General features: G+C 47.0%; 1 protein-coding gene across 1 annotated transcript; it reads right to left on the bottom strand.

The window, feature by feature from the left end:
- Positions 1–1338: 1338 nt before the first annotated feature.
- On the bottom strand, positions 1339–24988 carry LOC136171103 (RAB11-binding protein RELCH-like). The gene is made up of 2 exons (XM_065939794.1): positions 24257–24988; positions 1339–2185 (listed from the first exon to the last, which is right to left on the bottom strand). The coding sequence occupies exon 1, from the start codon at positions 24768–24770 to the stop codon at positions 24495–24497; it is 276 nt and encodes a 91-aa protein (XP_065795866.1). The 5' UTR covers positions 24771–24988; the 3' UTR covers positions 1339–2185; positions 24257–24494.
- Positions 24989–25109: the final 121 nt, after the last annotated feature.

Raw genomic sequence — 25109 nt, 5'->3', positions numbered from 1 at the left:
CCACTCACGACACCCATGATGACAGCAGCTCCCAAGCCACCGATCACGCTGGTGACCGCCACGACACATGCGGGACCAGGCTCACCTGTGACACCTGCAGCAGGCGTGACAGCAACCACACCCGTGATACCACAGTGACGCGGGACACCAGAGACGCCTGCGACACCAGCAGCACCTGCAACAGCTGCGATACCAGTGGTATCAGCTTCACCTGTGACGCCTGCAGCACCCGTGACACCAGCTACACCTGTGATACCAGCCTCACCCATGATGCCCTAAGCACCCAAGACACCATTGGGGCCTGCGACATAGAAGACACCCGTGGTGCCATCGATACCTGCGGCGCCAGTGTCCCCAGGGACACCAGGGGCATCCACGGCACAGATGGCACCTCTGGCACCTGTGATGCCCAAGAGGCCGGGGGTGCCCATGGCACCAGGGTCACCTGTGGCTCCCACGTCGCCCACAACACTCAGAACCCACGGCACGCACGGCAACCATATCACCTGTGACACGTGCAACGCCAATGGCACCCATTACATCAGCGGTGAAGTCCTGAAGGAACCCACTGCCCCCCAGATGTTCCTGATGTGGGAAGCTACACACTTGTTGGGGAGCCCCAGAATATGTCCACAGTCACTCCCTCTGGCCTCACTCAGTAAAAGAAGGGGGTGTCTGGGAGAATCTGGAGATGTATATTTAAATATCTTTGCTGTGGGCTGCCCAGCAAGAGGGGTAAAAATAAAGTGAGCCCAGAAACACCCAGTGGATGACCAGCCAAGACCCCTGGGACCTGGGCATGTTCCCACCTGGATGATGGGGCTCAAACCCAGCACCTCCACCCCTTCAGGAAGCCTCTTGTCCAAAACCCTGGCCAGCACAGAGGATGCTCTGGAGGGGCCTGGGCGACCAGAAGAGGCACCACATTGGCCTGGCTGCCCCTCCTCCCCTGCTGGGTGAAACTTCAGAGACTGGACTGTCCCCGGGCATGTCCCCATCCCCCACACTTCTGTCTTCCATGTGGTGGGGGGAGGGGATAATTCTTGCCAACTCCTTTCTTGTTTCTTCATAGTCGTAATAAACTTCATGCTCCAGAAAGATGTATCACACTGTTTTGCATTCTCTCTGGTTAGAGCAGTGTGTAGTCACGTAGTACTTGGTGTTAATGACTTAAGAATTAGCACAATCATTCCCAAGGGCAACAACTGCTGCACTGCAGGGCAAACATGCAGAAAGAGTGTATTATCCCCCTGCACTGACATTACCTGATATTTTCAGAAGGGTCAAAGGGAACTTTGATCCCTGAAGCCAGTGTTAATAGAACCGGGACGTCTGGGATAGGCTAATAAGTCCTCTGAACAAGCCGGTGTGCGGTGTGGTCAGGTCCCCATGCAAATGAGTTTCTTGAATGTCCTGCAGGAGTTGGGTTCTCTCCTTCCCCCATTGGGAGGGGCCCTGATGCATCAGGTTGTTAACAATTTTTTGATGTGGATTATTTTTAAAGTCTATTGAACTTATTACAATATTGCTTCCATTTTATATTCTGGTTTTTTGGCCTGGAAGCATGTGGAATCTTTGCTCCGCAACCAGGGATTGAACCTGCAACCCCCTGCACTGGAAGGCAAAGTCTTAACTACTAGCCCAGCAGGGAAGTCCCTTTTGTATCTTAATTTTTTTGATGTGTGGGTTTGACTACACGGACTGGCTGGTTATCAGAAATACTAGATTTGTCAGCATGCCCTGGATCCCTGGTTCAAGGAGCCACTGAACACATGGGTGACTGGAACAGGGTCTTCTTCCCAGAGGCCTGTCTCTGGGGACACACACACTGGGGGCACACACTCTCAGAGGCACCAGCTGCACCGTTCCATTGGCTCTCGTGTGCTTCCATGTCACTTGCTGACTGCGCGTGTCTTCACCACAACATGCAGAGCACTCTGGCCATCGCTCGCGAGCTCCCTCCCGGGGCAGTCACAAAATGGTCCACAAGGTTCTAAGTCCATCAGGCTCTTTCTGCTTTCTCCCCAGCTCTTAGCTCTTTCTCTTGTATATCAACAGTGTCACTGACATTCTTTTTTTCTCTTCTCTTCACCTGGATTCTCTAGCAAAGCGGAGCCTAGGAACTGGCACAATATACAAGGATCCTTCCCCTTTCTTCTCATTTCTTCATTACTGTCTCTCAGTTCTGTATCAGAAAAAAAAAAAGAAATCCATAGGCCAAGTTAGTGAATACAGATCTCTCACTACAGAGGGGGAGGAGGAGAGACACTGACAGACCAAACAATTATTTTAAATGGGCAGGAAGAAGAGGAAGATTTGAATGGATTCTTCCTCTACTCTAACACAAATGTAATCAGAGAACAACAAACTCTGGACACAGGGTACATCCTAACGGCGGTCAGGAAGGAATAAAGCAATCTGAGGTGAGGAGACGGGCTGGGCTGCTGGTCAGCCCCCATCTGAGATGACATTCTCAGCTGACTTTTAGGTGAACCCTTCTCTCTCAAATGAGAGACTTTAAGATTCATTCACAGTATGACCACTTTCAGCCATCAATTTCTCTGATATACATCATGCATATGCAGAGAGTTAAATGTGTTCATTTTGGATATTTCCTGAAAACCAGCTCACTAATTTACAAAGCATTGGGAATATCTCCCTACAAGACACTTACTAATTACAAAGCTAAAATTTAAATCTACATTGGAGAAACCTCACAGACACCACCTTAAACACATGATCAAAGTCTACCTCACTAGTAATAAAATGTGTCAACCTCGTGTACCTTTTTGGCGCTTCCCTGGTAGCTCAGCCATAAAGAATCCTCCTGCCAATGCAGGAGACAGGGGTCTGAGTGTTCAAGGTCCCCTGGGTTCAAGGTCCCCTGGGGAAGGAAATGGCAACATACTCCAGTGTTCTTGCCTAGAAAATCTCATGGACAGAGAAGCCTGGCAGGCTACAGTCCATGGTGCTGCAAAGGAGTTGGACACGACTGAGCAAGTAAACAACAACCTCATGTACCTTTGGATTTGACGCACTGCGAAGGGGATACTATCATTTCTGTGCAGAGACCTTCCCAACCATCTCGCCCACACCCGTGTAGTGAGCACAGCACCAGTGCAGAGACCTTCCCAACCATCTCGCCCACACCCGTGTAGTGAGCATAGGGCCGTCTCCTCCGTATGCTGTCCTTTCTGTACACTTGATCACTCTCACTCCAAAGTCACAGCAACGATGCCTGTGGAGGTGGATGGTGGAACATCTTAAATTTAGCTGACTTTACCAACAACAATCATCAGACAATGGAATTGTGTTGATTCAAAATAAGCCCTCATTCTACTTGGGGAAAAATTCAATTAACAACAGGATCATGTAGAGCCACCAGGTGGTGATGGAGACTTAGCGACATATTGTAGTTGAAAACTGCCTGTAGTGGCCATGGGGGTATTTCCCCTTTATTCTTGCTTTGCCAGCCCCCAGCAACCATGCCTGGTTTCCACTCATCACAAATCAAATGAAACAAAAATCACCAGGGATTAAAAAGCCTACACTGGATTATAGTCACGCCATGTAGAACATAAAATTTTACTGGTAATTGCATTCTGCTGAATAAATATCCTGACATCAGCTTAAAGCACATTAGTATTCTGATGGTGACTATTTTCACTTAAACGTGTCTGCTTCTAAATAAAACAGGAAAGGGTGAAATGACATGAGGTTTGGAGATGGAGTGGATGGATAGTCTGTTCATTAAAGCAGAGGTTCTGGCACAGAGCTAGGATTGTGGGTGAAACAAATTACACAGAGATTTATTTCATATTATGTCTTTGCAAAGTTATCTATTAAAGCCATAAACTTACAGTTTTCAAACTCTTGTTGCATGTATATGGAGCCAGCGACCACAAGTACAGGTGCTGAGGCTCTTTCCCAGACATTCTGTATTAGAATCTTTAGGAGCAGGACTAAGGAATCTACATTCTTAACACAGTTCTCAAGTCTTCCAGTGGGCTACCAGTTTGAAGAATCCTGTTCTAAATGTTTACCAGTCTTATTCCAAGGTATCAATGCTGATTCAAGTATAAATTGATCTAAAAAGCACAACGTCTACCACTGGAAATAGACCAAGGAACAGCAAGTATGATTCATGGGTCAAATCTGACTCACCAACTGTTCTTACAGATAAAGTTTTATAGGAACACAGCCATGTTTATTTGTTTACAATTTATCTACAGTTACTATCTTTCTTTAATTCTTAAAAATTTTTGGCTACTTTCTTGTTAAAACTGCAAAGAGCAGTTGTGACAGAAACCATATAACCTATAAAGCCTAAAATATTCACTACCTGGCCTTTGTTGGAAAAAAGTTTGCCAACACCTGATGTAAACAGATATCAGGGACTGAGGGACTAGGAAAGTGAGTAAACTAAGAGAGATAGGCAGGTAGAGCAGTTTGCTCCTGCCAAATTGTCAAATCCCTTCTTTGCCTTCTTTTTTTTTTAAGTGGTGGATGCACTCTATTTTTTTCAGATTTACTGAAATATAATTGATATATAATATTGTGTAAGTTTAAGGCATACAATGTGAGTATTTGATACATGTATATACTAGAAACTTCCCAGATGGCTCAGTGGGAAAGAATCAGCCTGCCAATGCAGGCAACACAGGTTTGATCGTGGGTCAGTAAGATCCCCTGGAGAAGAAAATGGCAACCCACTCCAGTTGCCCGGAAAATCCCATGGGCAGAGGGGCCTGATGGGCGATATAGTCCATGGGGGTCTCAAAAGAGTCAGACACGACTGAGCAACTAAATAACAACAACAAAGTATGCTATAAAAGAATTTCCATAATAAGGTTAGTTAACACATCTTCCACCTCACATAATTACCCTTTCCTTTCTTTATGTGGTCAAAACATTTAAGATCTACTCTTTTAACAACTCTCAAGTATACATTACAATACCATAAGGTACTATAGTCACCATGGTATATATTAGGCCCTTAGAACTTAGTCATCTTATGTTTATGTCCTTTGAGCAATACCTCCCCAGTCCCCTCCCCACCCCAAGCAACAAACATTCCTCCAAGGTTTGGCACTTTCAGATTCCACATACAAGTGAGATCGTATAATACTTGTCTTTCTCTCTCTGAATTATCTCATTTAGCACATGCCCTCAAACTTCATCCATGTTGTTACAAATGGATGGATTTCCTTCTTTCTCGTGGCTGAATACTATGCCACCACACATATACGTATAGAACACATATGAATATATATATACACACATTTTGTTATCCATCTTTATTCATCTGTCAATTGACACAGATTCTTCTATTTCTTGGCCGTTTCAAATAATGCTGCACTGAACACTGCAGTACACAGAGTTCTTCAAAATACTGATTTCATTTCCTTTGGCTTATTTCCCAGAAGTGGGGATGCCAGATCATGTGGGAGTTTTTATCTTTCACTTTTTGAGTAGTCATCATAACTGTTTTCCATAATGGCTAGACCACTTTCCTTGGATTCTAATCTCAGCTCTGTCACATATTAGGAGGACTTAACCTTGCTGAACTTCACTTTTATTTATCTATAAAAATGAGAAGGATTAAATTAAATAAAATGACAGATAAAGGAAAGGCATTTTGGCAGTCCTTGTACTAGGTTTAAGGAAGACAGATGACTAAATCATAGTAGGTGTCCTCTCTCTTGCTTGAGCATGATCTCCAGGTTCTGTTTTATCTTCAGCTTAAGAAGCTCTGTGGTCCAGTTATTAAAATTGTAGGTTCTGGGGTCTAATCTAGGACACTGTTTAAAAACTGGTCCTGCCATTTACTTAGCAGAATAACCTTGAAAGACTTTCTCCTTTTAGCCATTCATGAAAGTAGAGATAGTATTTACTTCAAAGTGTCAAGGTGAGCTTAAATTAAGCAATGCAGGTAAGGTGCTTAAGACAGTATGGTATATAATAAATCACTGCTACTAGTATTATTCTTTTTCTAGCGTTTGTTTATCAATGGAGACACCACTGCTTGGGGCTGGATAATTCTTCTTCAGGCAAATCTTTCCAGAGTGTTCCTGCCCACTAAATACCAGTAATGTCCCCCAGGTCATTGGAACAAACCAAACCGCCCCCAGATATGCTCAAACAGGGAGACAGTACTCTTGTTCCTCCTGGTTGAGAACTACTTAGATAGCAAACTTCCTCTAAGGACTTGTTTGCTTTTGTGTTCTACGTGTAACACTGTGACTAGCACATAACTCAGTAAACACCTTTAATAGAAATGGGTAAAGAATGAATAAAACAATATGACTTCATAGAAATGCTTGAAATGCCACCATTATATATTTTATACCTTTTTTTTTTTTTGGTATATGCTTCTATTAAATGGCTAGAATCCCTTATTAATAAGCAGATAGTTCCAGGGGAAATACTCTCAGCTGTGAGTGACTAACGTCAGGGTGGGTGGACGCCAGCTCTGACGGAAGCCCTGCAGGAGGAGCTCACGGGGCAGGAAGCACGGAGACGTGCCAGTGCTCAAGGTAAATGCAGAATGAGAGGCTTCCCGTGGTCTCTGATGGTCTCTCTGCAAAAAATGTGCGCACAAACATAAGAGCACGTGTGACAGTGTGATCCCAGTGGGAGACACAGCTCTTACCTCTCGTTTTATTTTCAAAGAGATTGAAACCCAAGGTCCCTTTCCATCTATCAGCCTCTTGTCCTCTTGAGTTACATCACATCCCATATCTCTCTCCTCAGTAATCAGTCTTCCTGAGAAACTAAGCTGAAAATCTTTATTTAATACCTGTTTTCATTTAATTAGTCAAATTCTTGTCATAATTCTTTGAAAATTCATTCTCCCACCCAGGAACGTTCAATATTTTTGTCCTCAACTCTCAAAGTCAGGGGCCTAATGTGTATTTTGGTTTTCTTTCCAGCTCTCTCAAAGCACTTTACTCTGAAGAACATGTCTATTCTCATGGACTTAATTAACACTGACAACTTATCTTTATCTGAGTATTTACCATCAGAAACCCCAAATTCACAGTTTCATTCTGTAAAAAATATTCACTACACAACTGAAAATTTATAAAAATTAGTCTCCATTTCACATCCCTCCCTACTTTAACACAAAGATCTCCTAATGCATTGAGACAAGTGAGGTACCATTCACTGGTTAGTACATGTAAACAACTATTTTCACCATGAAATACAAGAGCAAATCTAGTTTAGGACAGAATTGCACTTCTTGCAAAAGATGTAGGATTTCATGATGTCAAAACACGGTTCAGACACTTAGAAAGGCACTCGTATGGAAAAGTTACTCTAGTGAACAAATGAAGATAAATTAACAAGGCGATGACAGAATAGTGACTTCAAAGACTTCAGAGAAAATGACTTGAATATCAAAAAATTAGGAGACTTAGAAAAAAAACGATGAATCCTCACACATGATTTGCAAATTTTTCCCTCTTTATAACTGTGCCATAACAGTAAAGCTGAGAGCTTCAATAGCCAAAACAATCTTGAAAAAGAACAAAGTTAAATGTCTCACACTTTCTGATTTCAAGCTTATCACAATACTATTGTAATCAAAACAGTGTGCTATTTGTATAAATACAGACAGAACAATGGGATAGAATAGACAGCCCAGAAATAAACCCTCACAATCATAGTCCGATGATTCCTGATAAGGAAGCCAACACTATTCAGTGGGAAAAAAAAAAAAAAAAACATTTTCAACAGATGGTTGTGGGAAAACTAGATATCCACATGCAAAGGAACAAGTTGTACCCTTAACTTACACCATACACAAAAAGGAACTGGAAATGGATCAAAGATCTAAATGCAAGACCTCAATCTATAAAAATCTTAGAAGAAAACACAAAATAAAAGTTTTATGACATATTGCAATTTCTTAGAAAGTGTAAGTTCTTAGAAATTTGGGGAAGACTTTATTTTTTATTCCACCTTCTTGGGATCCTTGACTAACTCTGAAAATTAAATTGACCAAGGCGGAGTAATAGGAGAAAGCATATAAATTTATTTAATATAAGTCTTAAGAAACATGGGATCCTTCATAAGAAAATCAAGATCTGAAGAAACAGTGAACCCTGAGTATTTTCACACCAGATTTGATGAAGAGTGGATAGTCATGAAGAAATATAACAGGCCAAGGAGCATGAGGTGAGTGTAGTATACTGGGAAAAATTTAGCAAAGGCCTATTTGGAGTCTTTCTGGCATCCTTTTGTCTTTGGAGATGAGGATGCGCCTTTGCTTCTACAGGGAAAGCACTTTTCACTTAAGAGCATCATTATGGCCTACTTCATGGAGGACCGTGTGATTAGGACGGCTCTGTTAGACCCGCCTCCATCGCATCCTCCCTAATTCCCAGTTCACTGACATGGAAGACAGAGGGTCTCATGGACAGGATCCCTCCCCAGAAAAGGACGGTAGAGGCCAGTCGTATGTGCGGTGTTTAAGAGTTTGGGGGCCCTAAAGAATGCCTTGTAAAAAAAAGTTAATTAGTTTGTTTCTTTCTGCAGAAATGTAGTGGTCATAATCCAAGATCTCAAAACACTGGAGCAATGAGAGTAGAAAAAGGAAAATTGGGCAAATAAGCATCCTGAAAATAGTCAGACTCCCCCAAATTGTATCTATAATTGGATTCAAGTGATTATACAGTAATTCAGTCCACAGGGCAAGAGGCTCCACTGAAGGCGAGAAACACAGAAACGGGAGCCAAATCTTCAGCAAAGGTGATGGGGCGCCCAAGAAAGATGTTAGGTAGGGTAAGATGAGCTGTATTGTATATTAATGTTGTTGTTCAGTCGCTAAATTGTGTCTGACTCTTTGCAACCCTATGGGCTGCAGCAGACCAGTCTCTTTCTGTCCTCCACTATCTCCTGGAGTTTCATCAAAAATTCATGTCCACTGAGTCGGTTGATGCTATCTAACCATCTTCATCCTCTGCTGCCCCCTTCTCCTTCTGCCTTCCATCTTTCACAGCATCGGGTCTTTTCCAATGAGTCAGCCTTTCGCAGCAGGTGGCTAATGTTATCTTATGCATTTTATGAAGAGCAATAAAGCGGAGGGGACAAGCCAAGGTGTAGCTGGGATCTATGAAGATAAGCATCACCTCTCAACAAGATGAACGGCTTCCTGTGGTTATGTCTGGGAACCAGCGACAATGAACCATGGTGACCCCATGAAGACTGAGAGTTAAGATGTGGTCCCTGGGAGGGAGGGAAGGAGGGAGGGAGGGAGGGATAACTGAGCAATGCAGCTCTAAGTATCTCAGCAACCACTGGCAGTGCATGACCGCTCTGCAAGGGAGAAGGCATCTTTCCTGGTGAATCCTCCCCCCATACAAAAGATGTGACCTTCTCGAAGGTACTGAAACTGATCAATCCTTTCTCCGCCCTCTACCCACCTGTCCTATGGGGGGGGGGCGGGGCGCTGCCCACAGAAACTGGGCCTAATGCTTGTGAGACAGAAACAGGAAAACCTCCCACCCCACACTCCACTCATCAAAGTACAGACCAGTCTCTAACAACGATGGTCCTAGTGGTTCCTTAACAGTTGAGTCTTTCTTGACTATAAGATTTGGAGGAGGTTACTTCAGGGAACACTCGATCTAAAAGAAAAGGAGGGTTTGGCGAGCCATACTCACTTTCCTACAAGAAGCATGATGGGAAAGGATTAGCAGAATAAATACTAGGACATACCATTAACGCCACTGAATAGCCTACCTTCCTTATGCAACTTTCAGAAACACAAACAGACAGAATACTCAGAATTTTGAACCACTAAGTCTTAAAAAAAAAAAAAAAAACTGTTTTGGTGCCAGCACTAGTGAGGACAGACTTTCATGAATGAAGAGAATTTTATATACATTGGCCCAACAAAATGATCTTATCACTAGAATCATGTTTGGTGGTCTAAATAAGATGACGGAAAATGTAATTATAATCATATCTGCCTATTCGAAAGTCATCTTCTAAAAAAATTTTTTTGTTTTAGTTGCTGAATCAGAGACAGTCATCGTGTGTGCAGCAGCTAAAATACCCAGCCAATCGCAACCCTGACATCCGTGGAAAACTAAACAAACACAACAGGTTGCCTTTGTTTTTCTGAAAGTTCTGGGAAGGCATCCATGATTAGTGTCACTCTGGCATTCAAATGCAGTTGGAATAAAGCTGATAGCAGTTTCTGTGTTCCATAGGCAACAGCCAGACTTTCTTTAAAAACATGAAATGTTAATGCGGATCACAGTGGAAGGCTTGCTGCCTTTAGCCTCTGCTGTAACTTTATGATGTTTTTCAGCCGTACAGTGATCTACATGTTGATTACAAATAAACAAAAACAAAACAGGCAGTCAAGGCCTTAGAGGCACAGATGTAATAATGAACTCAATAACTATTGGAAATTGGAAGATCACTGCCTGCTAACGACAGGATTCTGAAAATTCTGCTCTTTGTAGCCACCATTTCTGAGGACCTACTATGTGCCAAGCATGGACCTGGCAGGCGACGTCTGTTAACTCTCTGTATGCTCACAAGAAATCTGCCGGGTCAATTACCATCTTGACTTTCCAGAGGAGAAAAAATAAACTCAGAGAAGCACAGGTGTCATGTATCAAAGGGCAGAGCAGGCTCCTGAAACCAGGACACGCGAGGTACAGCACCCTACCTGTCCCAGGACACTAACCATGAGCTTTGGTGAAAATGGTTTTGTTCTTTTTTTCTCTATAAACTGAGGTACAGTTGAGTGAAAATGGGACAGTAATCAAAAGCTACTACAAAGCGGTTGACAAAGCTATTCTCAATTAACTAAAAACAAAGCTGGCTGAGGTTTCATTTCGCTGATGTCTATCTCACCGGGTATGTGAGATTCAATTTCTGTTCACAGTCCAAGTCCATCACTTTGTTTCATATTAAAAAAAAAAAAAGTAGCGTTCACAAAATCTGAGAGTCACGGCAGGCTTCCACATACTGATGGTGTCTGGAGGCCAGAATTCCTGAGGTTTTAATCCTGCTTGAACAAGACACTTATCGCAGCATGCTGCGTTTCCTTCCTCTGGAAAATGAAGCTTGCTGTGCGGACTTGAGTTAAAGCCCGTAGAGCACGAAGAAGGCTTGCTTGATACACAGTAAGTACGTGCACAGGTCAGCTTCAGGCTCCTATTTACACCTGGACTGAGCGGGTGATCGCATTGAGCGCATCCATCAGACTTTCTGAGCTTGCAAACCTGCTGAGAGCTATCTGAGCAAATGCACAAATGAGCAGACAGCCTTAACGTCTGCGTGCTCACTGTCAGGAAACAACTGGCACCAACGCAGGAGCAAGACGAGACAGACGGACAGAGGGAAGACACAGCTCAGGAGAGCATGGGCTTCAAGCTGAAGGCGTGGGCGACAGAGGAGGAAGGGCTGGGGGAGGTGAGCGGGGGAGAGGTGCAGCGTGAGACCGGAGGGAGCCCCTGACGGGCGCTGCTCGGAGAAGGGCCCCGAGTGCGTTCCTGGTGAGGGGAGCCCAGGGAATCAGACAGAAACAGAGACGAGTGTAACCTGAGGGAAATCAGAGGCTGATGAGCAGAATTATTTGATTCCAACTGAACAAAGCTGGATTGCATAGGCACTCAGAGGTCAGGGACTGACCCATAGATCTGTCCTTGTCTATTCCTTGCCTGAGGCCTAGTGCTTGGCAGGGAAATACTGGCTGGTGGATGAAAGTATAGAGAGATGGAATGACTAGTTAAAGGATGCTAGGGAATAATCGACAAGATGGGGCTGGTGAGGGCACTTCTGATGAGCAGGAGCTTGAACAAGCAGAATCAGTGCCAGCGGAGAGGGTGACATAAACCCACTCATTCAGGCAACCCTTCGATGAATCTTATCTAATCCACCTGTCCACCCATCTGTCTGCATATCTATCTTTGAGAAAGGAGGCCAAATGATCTGGCAGGGACGGCTCGTTGGGCTAACTCTCCCACCCCAGGAGAAACAGTCTGATGGGGATATAAACTCTGAGGACCAGAGACTGGCAGCCCAGATCTGTGGGCAAATCTCACTATCCAGATGGTTCCATCAACGCTAAATGGCTAATTAATGCAAATATAGGAAACCTACCTCCTCAACCAAGCTGGAAACTGTTTCAGACATTTCATTGGTAGCTTTTTCTCTGATTAAACTGGGACTTTTCATCTATTTCTAATCTTTCTGGTTCTAGTATCTGACCTCAAGAGCACCATTCCTTACCTTGGTTGCCTAGAACTGACTCCTCGGAAATAATGCCCTTCTATTGCAACAGTTGCTGTAGAAAAGCACCCCTCATTGAAACAGCTGTTAGTAAAAAGGGATGTTTTTAAGAGGCACGGAGCCTCTCCGACAGGTCTGACCTCCCTGCCCATGCTCAACAGGAAAGGCTGTGCCTGCAGCTGCAGTCTTACCTGGAGCCTGGCACTTAGCAGCTCGGCCGGCCCTTACACACTGGGCACCCCGATATGCTGAAGTCTGCTCTGAGCGTCAGCCGAACAGACACACATTAACCACCTTCATCTAGAGATCCCAGGTTGCCCTTCCATCCCAGGTTTTGTGGGATTTCATGGGAGGGCTGGAGAAGCCTTACTGGAAACAGGAGCTTGCCTGAATCTGGGCTGGGGAGGCCCTTGTAAAGCCTCATCCCCTACAGCGTGTGTGCCTGATTTCATAAAGAACCCCCTAGTCTCTCCAGACATTCCTCATTCCAATGAGGGTCCTTTCTCCCAGGCTACAGTAACGTGTACAAGACTTTTCAATCCTAAACCCCTTACTGGTCTGTGCCTTGGGACAATTTCCTCAAAGGTACTTTGAACCACAAAACTTTCATATGAACACACAGGACGTTACTTCTTCCTTTCCTTGTACCAGGAAGACGTGATCAATTTTAGTGGAATCAAATACACAGAGCTTCCCAGGTGGCTCAGTGGTAAAGAATCCGCCTGCCAATGCAGGAGACACAAGAGACGTGGATTTGATCCCTAGGTCGGGAAAATCCCCCGAAGGCAGAAATGGCAACCCACTCCAGTATTCCTGCCTGGAAAATCCCACCGAGAGAGGACCCTCGTGGTCTATAGTCCATGGGGCTGCTAAAGAGCTGGATATGATAAAGTGCGCACGCGCACACACATCAAACACACTATTCTCCCTCTGCGGTGATGCGCTTCTAGGCTGACGACATCTGGCCTGGGGCAAAGTGAGTAAAGACTACAAGGGCTCTGGACACACCCAGGGCACGCTTCTACAGAAGACCTTCACAAGGAGGAACCACTTATTAAAACCAGTGAACTGCTCTGCAGGCTGAGGAAGAGAAAAGAAGAGTTGCCAAGCTACCATTTCAGGAATCCCGTTATCCTGACTTTTCCCCTAGGGCTTGCTTCTGCCACAACTGAAAATGAACCTTGGGTTCTTGTACATATTCACACACCCTTCCAGCCAAAAAACGAGGCAGACTGGTGGCAACATTACAGAGCGCGCTTAGAATGTGAATGTCAAATTCTCCTGTTGGAAAAACTCAGGGATGAAACCAGGATTGACACTCAAAGACACATTCTGGAGCCAGAAACAGACAATTGCTAGAGTATATATTCCAAGTGGATGAATTCCAGAAAAAATAATTTCCTAAGACCTCAGCCGACAGTTTCTGGTTCATCGGCCCCCTCATCTCTGCCCCTGCCCGTCCCCACTGAGGGGCCGACAGTCCTCATTAAGAGAAAAGGGCTGCAGACAGCCACCTCCTGCCTCTTCCTCACAATGTCCTTGAGAAAGAAAACTGGATGAAGTGAGATGGCAACGCCCACAGGCCAAAAATGCTGATTAGCTTCCAGTTGCCCTCAGGCTCCCAGGGATTACAGAGATGAGGGGAGGAGGGAGCAGAAAAAGGGGAGAAAGGGGAGGTAAGGCTGACAAATGAGACAGACAGTGAAGGAATAAATAAATGAATGCTGTCAATCAGTGGAGTGAACAAATGAGTATGTTACATCCACTCTTTGAAAAAGCAGTCAGAGCCTCCCTCCTCCCAGCCATTTACTTCTCAGGAGGTAAAATTCACCCCGACTTATATTTTCAGACATGAGTTAATTCATTAGATCCCAAAGCACCATAGTCAGAGTCACCCAAATGGTGGAAAAGGCTGGTAACTCCTGAACTTCCCAGAATCACTTGTTATATTCCACTGCTTACAAGAGGACCCTGAGAAGACAGTGTGCAACCATTTCACGCAAGCGAGTGCAGCTGAAGTCCCTGCCTGTTTATTCACTGTAATGGACCAGATCACCCTCAAGCCCAAGTGAATCTCTCTCCCTTCCTTAAAATGCTTTCCCAAAAGCCATTGAAGAGGAGCCAAGCTACAAATTTGAGTTTTATCTCCCACCCATACACTTCCTGCCCCCAACCGTCAGATGCTCTTACAAATCCTTAAAAAGCAGACAATGGGGCTGGGCTGGAGTGGACAAAAACCGCATCTAGATCATGCACGCATGCACGCATTCACACATTCAACATGTGAAAAGTGTAGTGTTAGTTGCTCAGCCGTGTCCACCTCTTTGCGACCCTGTGGATTATCGCCTGCCAGGCTTCTCGGTTCACGGGATTTCCCAGGTAAGAAAACTGGAGTGGGTAGCCATGCCCTCCCTTCAGGGAATCTTCTTGACCCAGGGGTTGAATCCAGGTCTCCTCAATTGCAAATAGCTTCTTTGAGCCACCAAGGATGCATGGAGGGCCAACATAAGCCAGGTTCTGGGGCTGTAATGGTGAGCTGGGACTCTCTCTTGGTTCCTAAGGAGCTTATATAGGCTACCTGGGTGGGTGGGTAATGAGACAAGTCGTTAAGATGCAGTGACCCTTTTTGTAACAGAAGCACGAGTGAAACATGAACGGTGGTGGTGGTTTAGCTGCTAAGTCGTGTCAGATTCGTGTAAATCCATGGACTGTAGCCCTCCAGGCTCCTCTGTCCATGGGGTTCTCCAGGCAAGAATACTGGATTGGGTGGCCATTTCCTTCCCCAGGGGATCTTCCCAATCCAGGGATCGAACCTAGGTCTACCTGCATTGCAGGCAGATTCTTTACCAACTGAGCTATGAAGGAAGTCCAGAACAGTAATGCAGGAACCAGTGATCAGTCCCTCCCTAGAGGGAAGGTTCTACAGAGGACTCTCCTGAGCTGGGCTGTAGTGAAGAGTTGGAGGTGAATGGTAAGCCAAGGGGAGAGGGAAAGTTGTCTTACTGTTACCGGCTCTAAGCCAGGATGGTCACAAAACTTTCTAGAAGCCGACTCCTACAGAATTCCGTCCCTGGCCCAGACTGTTGTCCACTTAGAACTGTTTCACGCTCCTTCGGCATAAGTGCAGTTATGCAAAGTCATGGCCCTGATGGAGGATTTCTTGCATCTCACTATTAAAACATTAGATGATTTAAAAAAAATAGCAAGCTCGGAGCCTGTTGTTTTAAGACCACAGTTCAAACACTGCTACTGATTTTACTGTGTGACTCTGGGTATGTCACATAGCCTCTCTGTGCTTTCGGTTTTACCACCTACAAAGCAGGGATTTGACTATCACACAAGATCCCTGTGTGATCTGAGAAGAGGATGCACATAAATGGATTTTTAATGCTAAGATACTACTGTTTTAATCAGTAATTCATATTTATGCAGCTCAGTCTGGAATTCTGTTGCTTCAAATACTTGGCAAGTACTAAAAAGTGAGAAAGGTGGCCCCGACTGGCAGCCCTGCATGATGACTGATGTTCAGCAAACAACACGCTCATTCCTAGGCTTGCAGGCTATAGAATTGCTTCGTCTTTCCCAAAGTTTGCTTCCCAGACTGCACACAAACACCTGGAGATCTTATTAAAATCCAAACTCTGATTCACTAGGTCTAGAGTGGAGACTTGGGTTCAGCGTTTCTAAGAAGCTCCCCAGTCATGGTGACGCTGCTGGCCCCCAGATGCTTTAAAAATCAATGTGTGGCTGCCCCCCTGGCTAAGAGCGGATTCAGTCTCCCAGCTGAAGTAGCTCTTTAATTGATAGCTCTTTCCCAAATCTGAACACCCATTCCTGTCGTCATTCAGTCGCTAAGTTGCGTCTGACTCTCTGCAAGCCCATGGGCTGCAACACGCCAGGCTTCCCTGTCCTTCACAATCTCCTGGAGTGGCTCAAAGTCATGTCCATTGAGTTAGTGATGCCACCCAACCATCTCATCCTCTGTGTTTCCCTTTCTCCTGTTGCCGCCAATCTTTCCCAGCATCACTCTTTTCCAATGAGTCGGCTCTTGGCATCAGGTGGCCAAAGTCCCAATTCCTACGCTCCAGTAAACCATCACTTCCTGAAACCAAACGGCCTCATGACACAGTAAATCACCCTCCAGTCACAGTGGTGACAAGCTGTCCAATTCTGCAGCAGCACGAGGTCCAATTCTGACAGCAGAGTCTAAAGTGGTAAGGACCCCACCCCTACCCCGGCACAGTCAGCCACGGAGCTGGGAGGCTTTCCAAGTCAGCTCTGCACTCCGCTACCTCAGAGGTCACCTCCTGACCACCACTCACCACTGGGTCACTTTCTCTGGATGAGTTTTCTTCTTGGTAGAGGAGCATGTAGCTCCTGACACTATGAACACCCCGGGATGATAAATGCCTCACGTCTCCCCTCACCTGGCACAGGGCTAGGTGCTCCAACACCTGTGCAGTAAGTGAAGGGAGCATTTAGTGGACACGTACCACATCTGTGCCTTGAGTGGCCCAGGGGCTGAGGAGGGCACAGGAGACAGCTTCGCCCACCCACCCCTGAGACTGGAACTCCTGAGGAAGTGCCAGGTGCCCTGCTGATCACGCTGCCTGTCACCATCTCACATCTCAATCCTCATGAAAACCACACGAAGCACGTATGAACACCCACATGCTGCAGGTGAGGAAATAGGAGAAGCACAACACATGATACAATTCACAGAAAGAAATGCTGTGCTAGTCTGTCTATTCTTTCCTAACCTTAGGATGTGCGTGCATGCTCAGAGTTCAATGCTTTGCAACCCCAAGTACTGTAGCCCGCCAGGCTCTTCTGTCCATGGGATTCTCCAGGCAAGAACTCTGGAGTGGGTTGCTATGCCCTCCTCCAGGGGACCGTCCCAACCCAGAGATCGAACCCAAGTGTCTTGTCTCCTGCATCCTGCATTGGCAGGCAGATTTTTTACCAGCTGAGCCACCAGGGAAGCTCCCATCTTCCAAAGGACAGTAGCTTTCCTATGAAAGTGTATGGACTTCAGAGTGGAAGGGAGTGAGGACTCAGGAGCCACAGAGATAGACGACTGTGAGAAGGCAACAAGACAGAGAGACAATCGATGAGCTGTAAGTTCAAGCCCCACATCAGCCAGCTGGGATGAAAACTCTGGGAACTCCAGTGTCTACAAGGCAAAGAGCGATGAACCTAGTAGGTGGGGGGAGGATGTGTTCTCTCCAACTCTTCCCCAAGGCACCCCTGAGCAGAGACAGGGCACATCCTAAAGCAGTTACTCTAAGTACATAATCCTAATAAAGTCTCTCTTTGATCACCAAGACTCATGTGTGTTCTGCATTCCCTCTACATCTCCTCCATATCTCCATACACCTCTAGTTTAAATATGATAGTTTAAATATAAAATGACGATCAGTCATTTTAAATGGCCTGAGTTCATGCATTACCTGCCACAACCTGGTCTCTGAGTAAAACTGATGCTCCCAGAAGCTATACCACGGGTGTCCTGTAACCTCACCTCTCTCCTCCCAGGCCATCACATAAATCCCCAGAGAACACATTTCCTAGTATGAAATGCAAGGTTCTTAATAATCACAGAATTTTCTTCCTGTTATAATATTCCGCGATAAGATGCAATGATGTATGTGCAAGTGCCGAGTTCACAACAAACAGTCAAAAGACAGCAGCTACATCTGAATCTAACGGATCTGACTTCTTTATCAAACTAAACTTGCTTGAAAACATGCAGCCAAGTGTCCTCGCCCAGGAGACCCAAGTCACAAACTGTACTGAGGACGCTGCTGCTGACACGGTTCTTCACATCTCTAGTTTCTTGTTTAGAAAAATCAGCCGTGGAAAAGACAAGAGAAGCAGCAAGTGAAACAGAAAAACAACACTAACAAAAATTCAATAAGACAACTGATAAAGTAATACTTACTAGGTAGGTATGTGCAGTGACAAGTTAGTTGCAGAGGACCTGAGAGATAAAAATTCCTACTCAAGTTTAGCACCAAAAAGTCTTTCTGCAGATGAATGTTATGCTATTTGTGGTAAAAAAAAAAAAAAAAAAAAAAAATGCTCTATCTAGCCATGATTCCTTCTTGGTCTTAGATGCAAAAGATTATGGAGTTACTACAATCTGCTGAACTCAGGAGTCTGCTGCCTCCCACAGAAGTTTTCTAGTGAATCTTCTCCCAAACTGCCTTCTTTTAACCTTGCATTCTCATCTTGAGTCTGCCGTATCCTTCAGGCTACAGATGATATACCTGTCTTAACTAACTAACAAATATAGATCTGGGGGCAAGGGATTGGACAGGCAAAAGTAAATACTGACCTTTCTAAAAACAATTCCTTTTGTACTTGATGAGGACTCAGCTCAAAATAAATAATGCTATCTGGATTCAGTTCAATAAATATTTATTGAGTGCTTATTATGGTCAAAGCCTTATATTAGCGATTGTGAAGAATGCATAGAACACATGGTCCTTGCCAAGCTGAGTTTACAAACTGCGAGGAGAGATAGGACACACATATAAATAACTAATGAAGGGCAGGATGTGATCGGGCAAGAAGAGAGATACAAAGGCCAGTGTGTAGGGAAAGATCATTTCCACGCCGCGCAGACTGAGAAAGTTTCAGGGAGAACACAGCACACCCACAGGACCAGTTCCACCCAGACTTTGTGATACTGTGGGCACTTGTGGGGTCCAGCTGGACGAGAGAGACTCAGAGCAGAATGAGCAACGCAAAGAAAATATCAATGCATCTGCTGCAAAGAAGAGAGTGCCCCTGGCTGTCAAAGATGAGTACTGCACAGAGATGCAGGAGCCAGTGTCTCCTGAAACACTAGAGTCAACTACCCCTAGGCGAGGGCCTGGTAAGACCAGATGTTCTGGCTCATGTGCTTGGAGGGCAGGCCTCCCAAGGCTGAAGCAAACAGAAGCATGAGTACCACCCTTTAGACACTTCATTCAGGGATGTGGGTTGAGAAAGAGGGGTGGAGACGCTTGGGGTTTTTAAGTACTGGTCAGGAGAAGCAAGAGGAACATACCTCTCTTGTTCCACTTTCCAGAAAACAACTAATAAGCCTTTAGAAGCTATAACTAACCTACAAGACATGGGGAAAGGCAGTACTCATTTGTCCTCACTCTTGCAGATAAATACATGCCTTCTCAAGGCAGAGATTCCTACTTACTAGTCCATGTACTGCTGGGTAAGAAAGTAAACACATTCCAGTGCCGTTGCAGCAGATCGGAGATTCCTGCCTCACTGAAAATGCCATGTTTGACTCCTCCTTCCCTTTGCCATCCATGACCCCTTCCTGACTCCCCAGCTCCAGCCAGGACTTCCCTCCCTCCTCCACGTGCCCTCAGCCATTTGTAGACACCACCTGTGAACTTCATCTCTGTATCAGAAATATGTGGACAGGGACTGTCCTAGCGGGCCAGTGGTTAAGACTCTGCGCTTCCACTGCAGGGGGTGCAGGTTTGATCCCTGCTTGGGGAACTAAGATGCCTCACATATAGACGAGCTTCCCTGGTGACTCAGATAGTCAGGAACCTGCTTGCAGTGCAGGAGACCCAGGTTTGATCCCTGGGTGGGGAAGATCCCCTGGAGAAGGGAATGGCCACCTACTCCAGTATTCTTGCCTGGAGAATTCCATGGACAGAGAAGCCTGGCGGGCTACAGTCCATGGGGTGACAAAGAGTCAGACGTGACTGAGCGACTCACACACACACATATATATACATATATAATTCTTTTTTAAAAAAAGTATTATGTGGACATCCACAGGGTAAGCACAGCAGACGTTATAAGCACAGCAGACGTGTGATAAAGGGCAGTAGGTGTCTCCCCTCTAGTGTGTGACGCCCCTTAAGGGCACACTCTTGCCTTTATACCGCACAGCCTAACAGAGTACCAGGCATGAAGATGACTCAGCTGGATAAAAACCCAGAAGCACAGGGGATCAGATGCAGGAGAGCGCCTCCCTTCTTGCCTAGAGCTGCCTGTGGTTTCCTTGTAAGACTGCACCCCCACTCCCCCAAGGGCCATCCCCCTCCTGCCCTGCCAGCCAGCTCTTCTGGATACAAGCTAACAAAACGCTCTGGCTCCATCAGCAGGAGTAGAATCCAGCTTTGTGGAAAGAGCTGGGAGCTCTTCATCAGGAAGACCTGGCCCATGTGGGCGGGGCCCTCCTGATTCTGCAAAGATCATGACTCAGCCCCACTTCTCCTCCAGCTGTCTGTCAACTTCTGTGCTTCCTGAAACATTAGGCTGACTTCTCTTTTTCCAGAATGGAAGGCAAGTATCAGAGACCAGCAAGATTTTGGGCTGTCGCAGAAACAGGCAGGATGAAGAATGAAAGGATGAAGCCTTTACTCAACTGGGGAGCTGGCTCCATCTGAAGAAAAGTGATTTTTAAAAAGCTAAAGTGAGGACTTCCCTGATGGTCCAGTGGTTAAGACTTCGTCTTCCAACGCTGGGGGTGCTGGTTCGATTCTGGGCCAAGGAGCTAAGACCCCACACACCTCACATCCCCAAAAAATCACAACATAAAACAGAAGCAATACTGTAACAAATTCAAGAAGACTTTAAAAACAAGTCCACAACTAAAAAAAAAAACATTATCTTACAAAATAAAAAGCTGAAGGTCTTTAAAGATTAATCTAAGTTTGACCCCTCTGTCTGAGGAAGAGGAAACACAGGCAGGGTGAGATGTGACCTGGGGAGTCGCCTGGCTGGAGCACAGTCCTCAGATAACCAGGGGCACCTGTGCATGCACCCAGTGACTCGGGTGTGTCAAGAAGAGTTAATTACATCCTATTTAACTCTACAACAATTTAGGGAGCATAATTCATAAAATCAGTTAAAACACAGGCCTCAGATTTTATGCAGAGAAGGCAATGGCAACCCACTCCAGTACTCTTGCCTAGAAAATCCCATGGACGGAGGAGCCTGGTAGGCTGCAGTCCATGGGGTCACTAAGAGTTGGACACGACTGAGTGACTTCACTTTCACATTTCACTTTCATGCATTGGAGAAGGAAATGGCAACCCACTCCAGTGTTCTTGCCTGGAGAATCCCAGGGACGGGGGAGCCTGGTGGGCTGCTGTCTACGAGGTCACACAGAGTCAGACATGACTGAAGTGACTTAGCAGCAGCAGCAGATTTTATGGATACCCAAACAGGGTTATGAAATTTCAGTGGAACTTACAACCTCATCAGTTTTATCCAAATGCACAAAGATTCACGGAACAAATGTTTGCACGGCTAACATCTTAACTGCTGAATATCCTTTTGAAAAAACATAAAGCCCCTGGCTAGCGGCAACCTGCTTCCTTGACTGGTGACAGGAGAACATGGGCATCTAAGCAAGAAGCACGAACGGCCTCCAGACAGTCGGTTCGGTAACCTTGAGTTCTGCAAAAGCCAAGCAGAGGCGACTGAAACCTTGCAAGACATAGGTTAACAGCTGAGACCACAAGCCTCCAAAAGCCTGAGCCTCAGCTGCTGTCACTGGTGGCTCTGCTCTCAGGCCCTTCGGAGGTGAGGGCGTCTTTTCCTAACCCAGGCCTTCTCAGCATCTTAGGGACTGGAATTCCCCTGACACGCTGGGAATGGGGAGGGACGGAGGAGACCAGCAGCGCAGTGATGAATGTGCGGGCTTTCAACACTTCCTTTTCCAAAAACTCGGAGAAACTTACAGCCGGCTCTTTCTGGGGGGCGGCCCACAACTGGTGGTTTCTTTTTAACTGCGAGGAGAATTTGACACAAGAGAGAATTCTTTTCTTTCAAAGTATCTGAAGGCAAGCAGAAATGTCTAGACGTGACTCAGGGTATACAGGTTTCCAGTGCTGAGGACAACTTCACATTCACGGCGAGGAAAGGCCATCAAGGTACGATGCTCCTCTCGTGTAGATGCAGGTGGCTTCCCTGGTGGTTCAGGGGGAAAGAACGGCCTGCCCATGCAGGAGACACAAGAGACGCAGGTTCGGACCCTGGGTCGGGAAGATTCCCTGGAGTAGGGAACAGCAACTCACTCCACTATTCTTGCCTGGGGAATCCCAGGGACAGAGGAGCCTGAGGGCTTTACCGTCCATGCGGTCACAGAGCCGGACACAACTGAGCGACTAGGACAATCAACATGAGCACAGTGAGCGGACCCGGTTCTTAGTCCACGAGGTAAGCTCAAGCACGCCTTGTCTGAACGACCGTTCGCTGATTAATGGGCTGAGCATTTTGGGGGCAAAGATGAAAGCATAGCGTCTGCTTACAGGTTGGGGGCGGGGGGGGGGCGCAATTCATAAACAACTATAGACCACAGAGCAAATCAAACTGTTATAACTGCACTAACTACCGCATCCTGATACGCCAAGAGCCAGGACAAGTGCCAGGAGCTACGCCCATGCTTTTCCAGCACCGTCTCACCCACTCCTTACAAAACTGCTGTTGCTATCAATATTTCTGTCCTCATTTTGTAGGTGACACGACTGAGGCTCAGAGACATTTGACTCCAAATCATACAATTGGTAACAGGGACTTCCCTGCTTACGCTGGAGGTCCAGTGGGTTAAGACTCTACACTTGCAGTTAGGGGGCAAGGGTTCGAGTCCTGTTCTGGGAACTAAGATCCCACATGTGCTGGCATGGCCAATAAATAAATAAATAAAATTTAAATTTTTTGAAATAAATAAAATAAAAATTTGAGACAATCAGTAACAGTAATCATGGCTGTTACAGGGCACTAAAAATGTGGAAAACTGTGCTACATGAACACAGCTCACATGGAATTTTCTCATTCCAACTTCACAATAACCCTCTAAGTTAAGCAGTATCACTGACACCAACTCACCAATGAGGAAATGCACAGAATTTCTGTAAGGACCCTCAGCAAAGCTGGGTTAAGAGCCCAGGGCTTTGTGAGTCGGTAGCAAGTACCCGTCACCGCCACCCCCACGTCTATGAGGTGGGGCACCCTGTGGTATCAGGAGGCTTGAGGATGAGGTGGCATGTGACACCGATGCCGTGGTTCCCTGCCTACCTCCCGGGGCCCGTCCCTTCCTGCTGGGGACGAGCAGAGTCCTGGCACGCCCATGCATGACGGAAAACGCAAGGGGCTTGCTTTTACAGGTCAGCCATCATGACGGGAGGACTCCGGGCCTGCCTGCAAAACCTGAGACCTTGGCTGCCTGCAAGGGCCACGCTTCTCTCCTCCCATTCTCTCATTTTATAGAACAGCCAGCTGCAACAGGGCCCCCAATCTAAGCACAAAGAAGCTGGAGGCCTGCAGCCACTTCCCACCCCAGATTAACCCAGGTCTGACGCAAAGCAAGAACAGACCGGCATGTCTGAACGGTGGTCAGCGCGACCCTGCTGAGCTCCTGTGGCAGCCACCTCCGTCTATGCAGTAGAAGATGCAACTTTTGAGTAATCAACTCAACCCAAAGACAAGGGGTCTTCAAGTAGATCTGGTTTCGGGGAGAGAGCAACATATCCTATTCTTTACTCTCTTGACTTGGAGTCAAATAATTACTAGGAACAACATAAGGAACACTGTTTCCAGGTAGTGGCGGTTCAGGAGACGAGAGAGAATGGAAAAACGATTAAAGCGATAAACCAAGGTTGCAAGGGAGTCTTCTGGAGTCATGCAGTAGCCAGTGAACTAGAAACTCTGGATATTTAATAGATATCGACACCAATAGTGGAACCAGGAGCTGGTGCAAGTCCAGTCAAGAGGCAGGAGGAGGCAGGCCTGGAGGCAGGAGGAGGCAGGCCTGGAGGCAGGCCTGGAGCCAGCCTGGAGGCAGGCAGCGAGAGAACAGTCGCTGTCAGACCCTTTGGCCTCCACCGCAAAAGATCACCGCCCGACCCCCGCCCCAACCCTCTAGCTGAAATGCTCCCAGTACTCAGCACCGGCCCACAAGCACCCCCTCCCCACAATAACCCCCCACAACCCCAAAAGCCCAGCCGGAGGGACAGCGCCGTCGTTCACTTACTGAGCTGTCCTCCACCCGACGTCGTACTCCGTTCCCGACCTCCTGCGCCTTCCAGGCTGGTCGCCCCGGGGACCCCCGGCGCCCCCGTCCCAGGCGGGGTCCCGCTCTGCCTCTCGAAGTTGCCAGGATTGGAGAAGTAGTCGCGCAGCCGAGGGAGCTCGCGCCCGCTAACAGCTCGGTGTGCAGCTCCAAGGCGGTCAGCAGGTACTGATCGAGCAGCAGCTGGGCCGCGATCGCATCAATTGACAGGCGGGCTGGGATCTCCCCGAGGGTCCCACAGGGCCGCCGCCGCCGCCGCCTCCCCGGGGAGCCCAGCTCGGGCACTGCTCCCGAAGGCCACGGGGTGCTGAGGCGACAGCGAGTCCGCAGAGCCTGGATCTAGGCCGCCCCCGGCACCCAGCCGAAGTCCTGCCCGCAGCCCGTCGGTCACCGAGACCTCGTCCTCATCCTCGTCCGAATCGCTGAGGAAAGGGTTCACGCCGCCGCCGCCACCTCCAGGCGCCATCGCCGCCATCTTACACTGTCAGGAGTGTGGGCGCCTCCCTGTCTGGCTCTGACAGGCCGCGGCCTGAGTCTCCGCTCAGCCTCGGCAGGCACCGCTCGCTTCCACAGACCCGGCCTTGCCACGTCCGGCCTCCTCACCTGGAGACCAGGCGCAGGCTCGGAAGCGAACCGTCCGGAGGCTGAACCGTAGCAGGAGCCACTACCTCAGCCGCATCTGCACCAGCAGCCCGGCTCTGCGGGCGTCTTCCGGGTCCCCGGTCTCGCGAGAAATGGCGCGTGCCCCGCCCCTCTCCCCGCCCCGCCCCGCCTGCTCCCCACGCTGGCGAGCAAAGATTGAGGGGCCCCGCCC

Source organism: Muntiacus reevesi, chromosome 6 (assembly GCF_963930625.1).
Source record: "Muntiacus reevesi chromosome 6, mMunRee1.1, whole genome shotgun sequence".
Taxonomy (NCBI): domain Eukaryota; kingdom Metazoa; phylum Chordata; class Mammalia; order Artiodactyla; family Cervidae; genus Muntiacus; species Muntiacus reevesi.
The sequence above is the reverse complement of the archived record's forward strand: the minus strand, read 5'-3'. Positions and strand labels throughout refer to the sequence as shown.

Bases quoted from the DNA above. Each gene is read 5' to 3' on its own strand.
- LOC136171103 (XM_065939794.1), bottom strand. From the start codon at position 24,770: ATGGCGGCGATGGCGCCTGGAGGTGGCGGCGGCGGCGTGAACCCTTTC.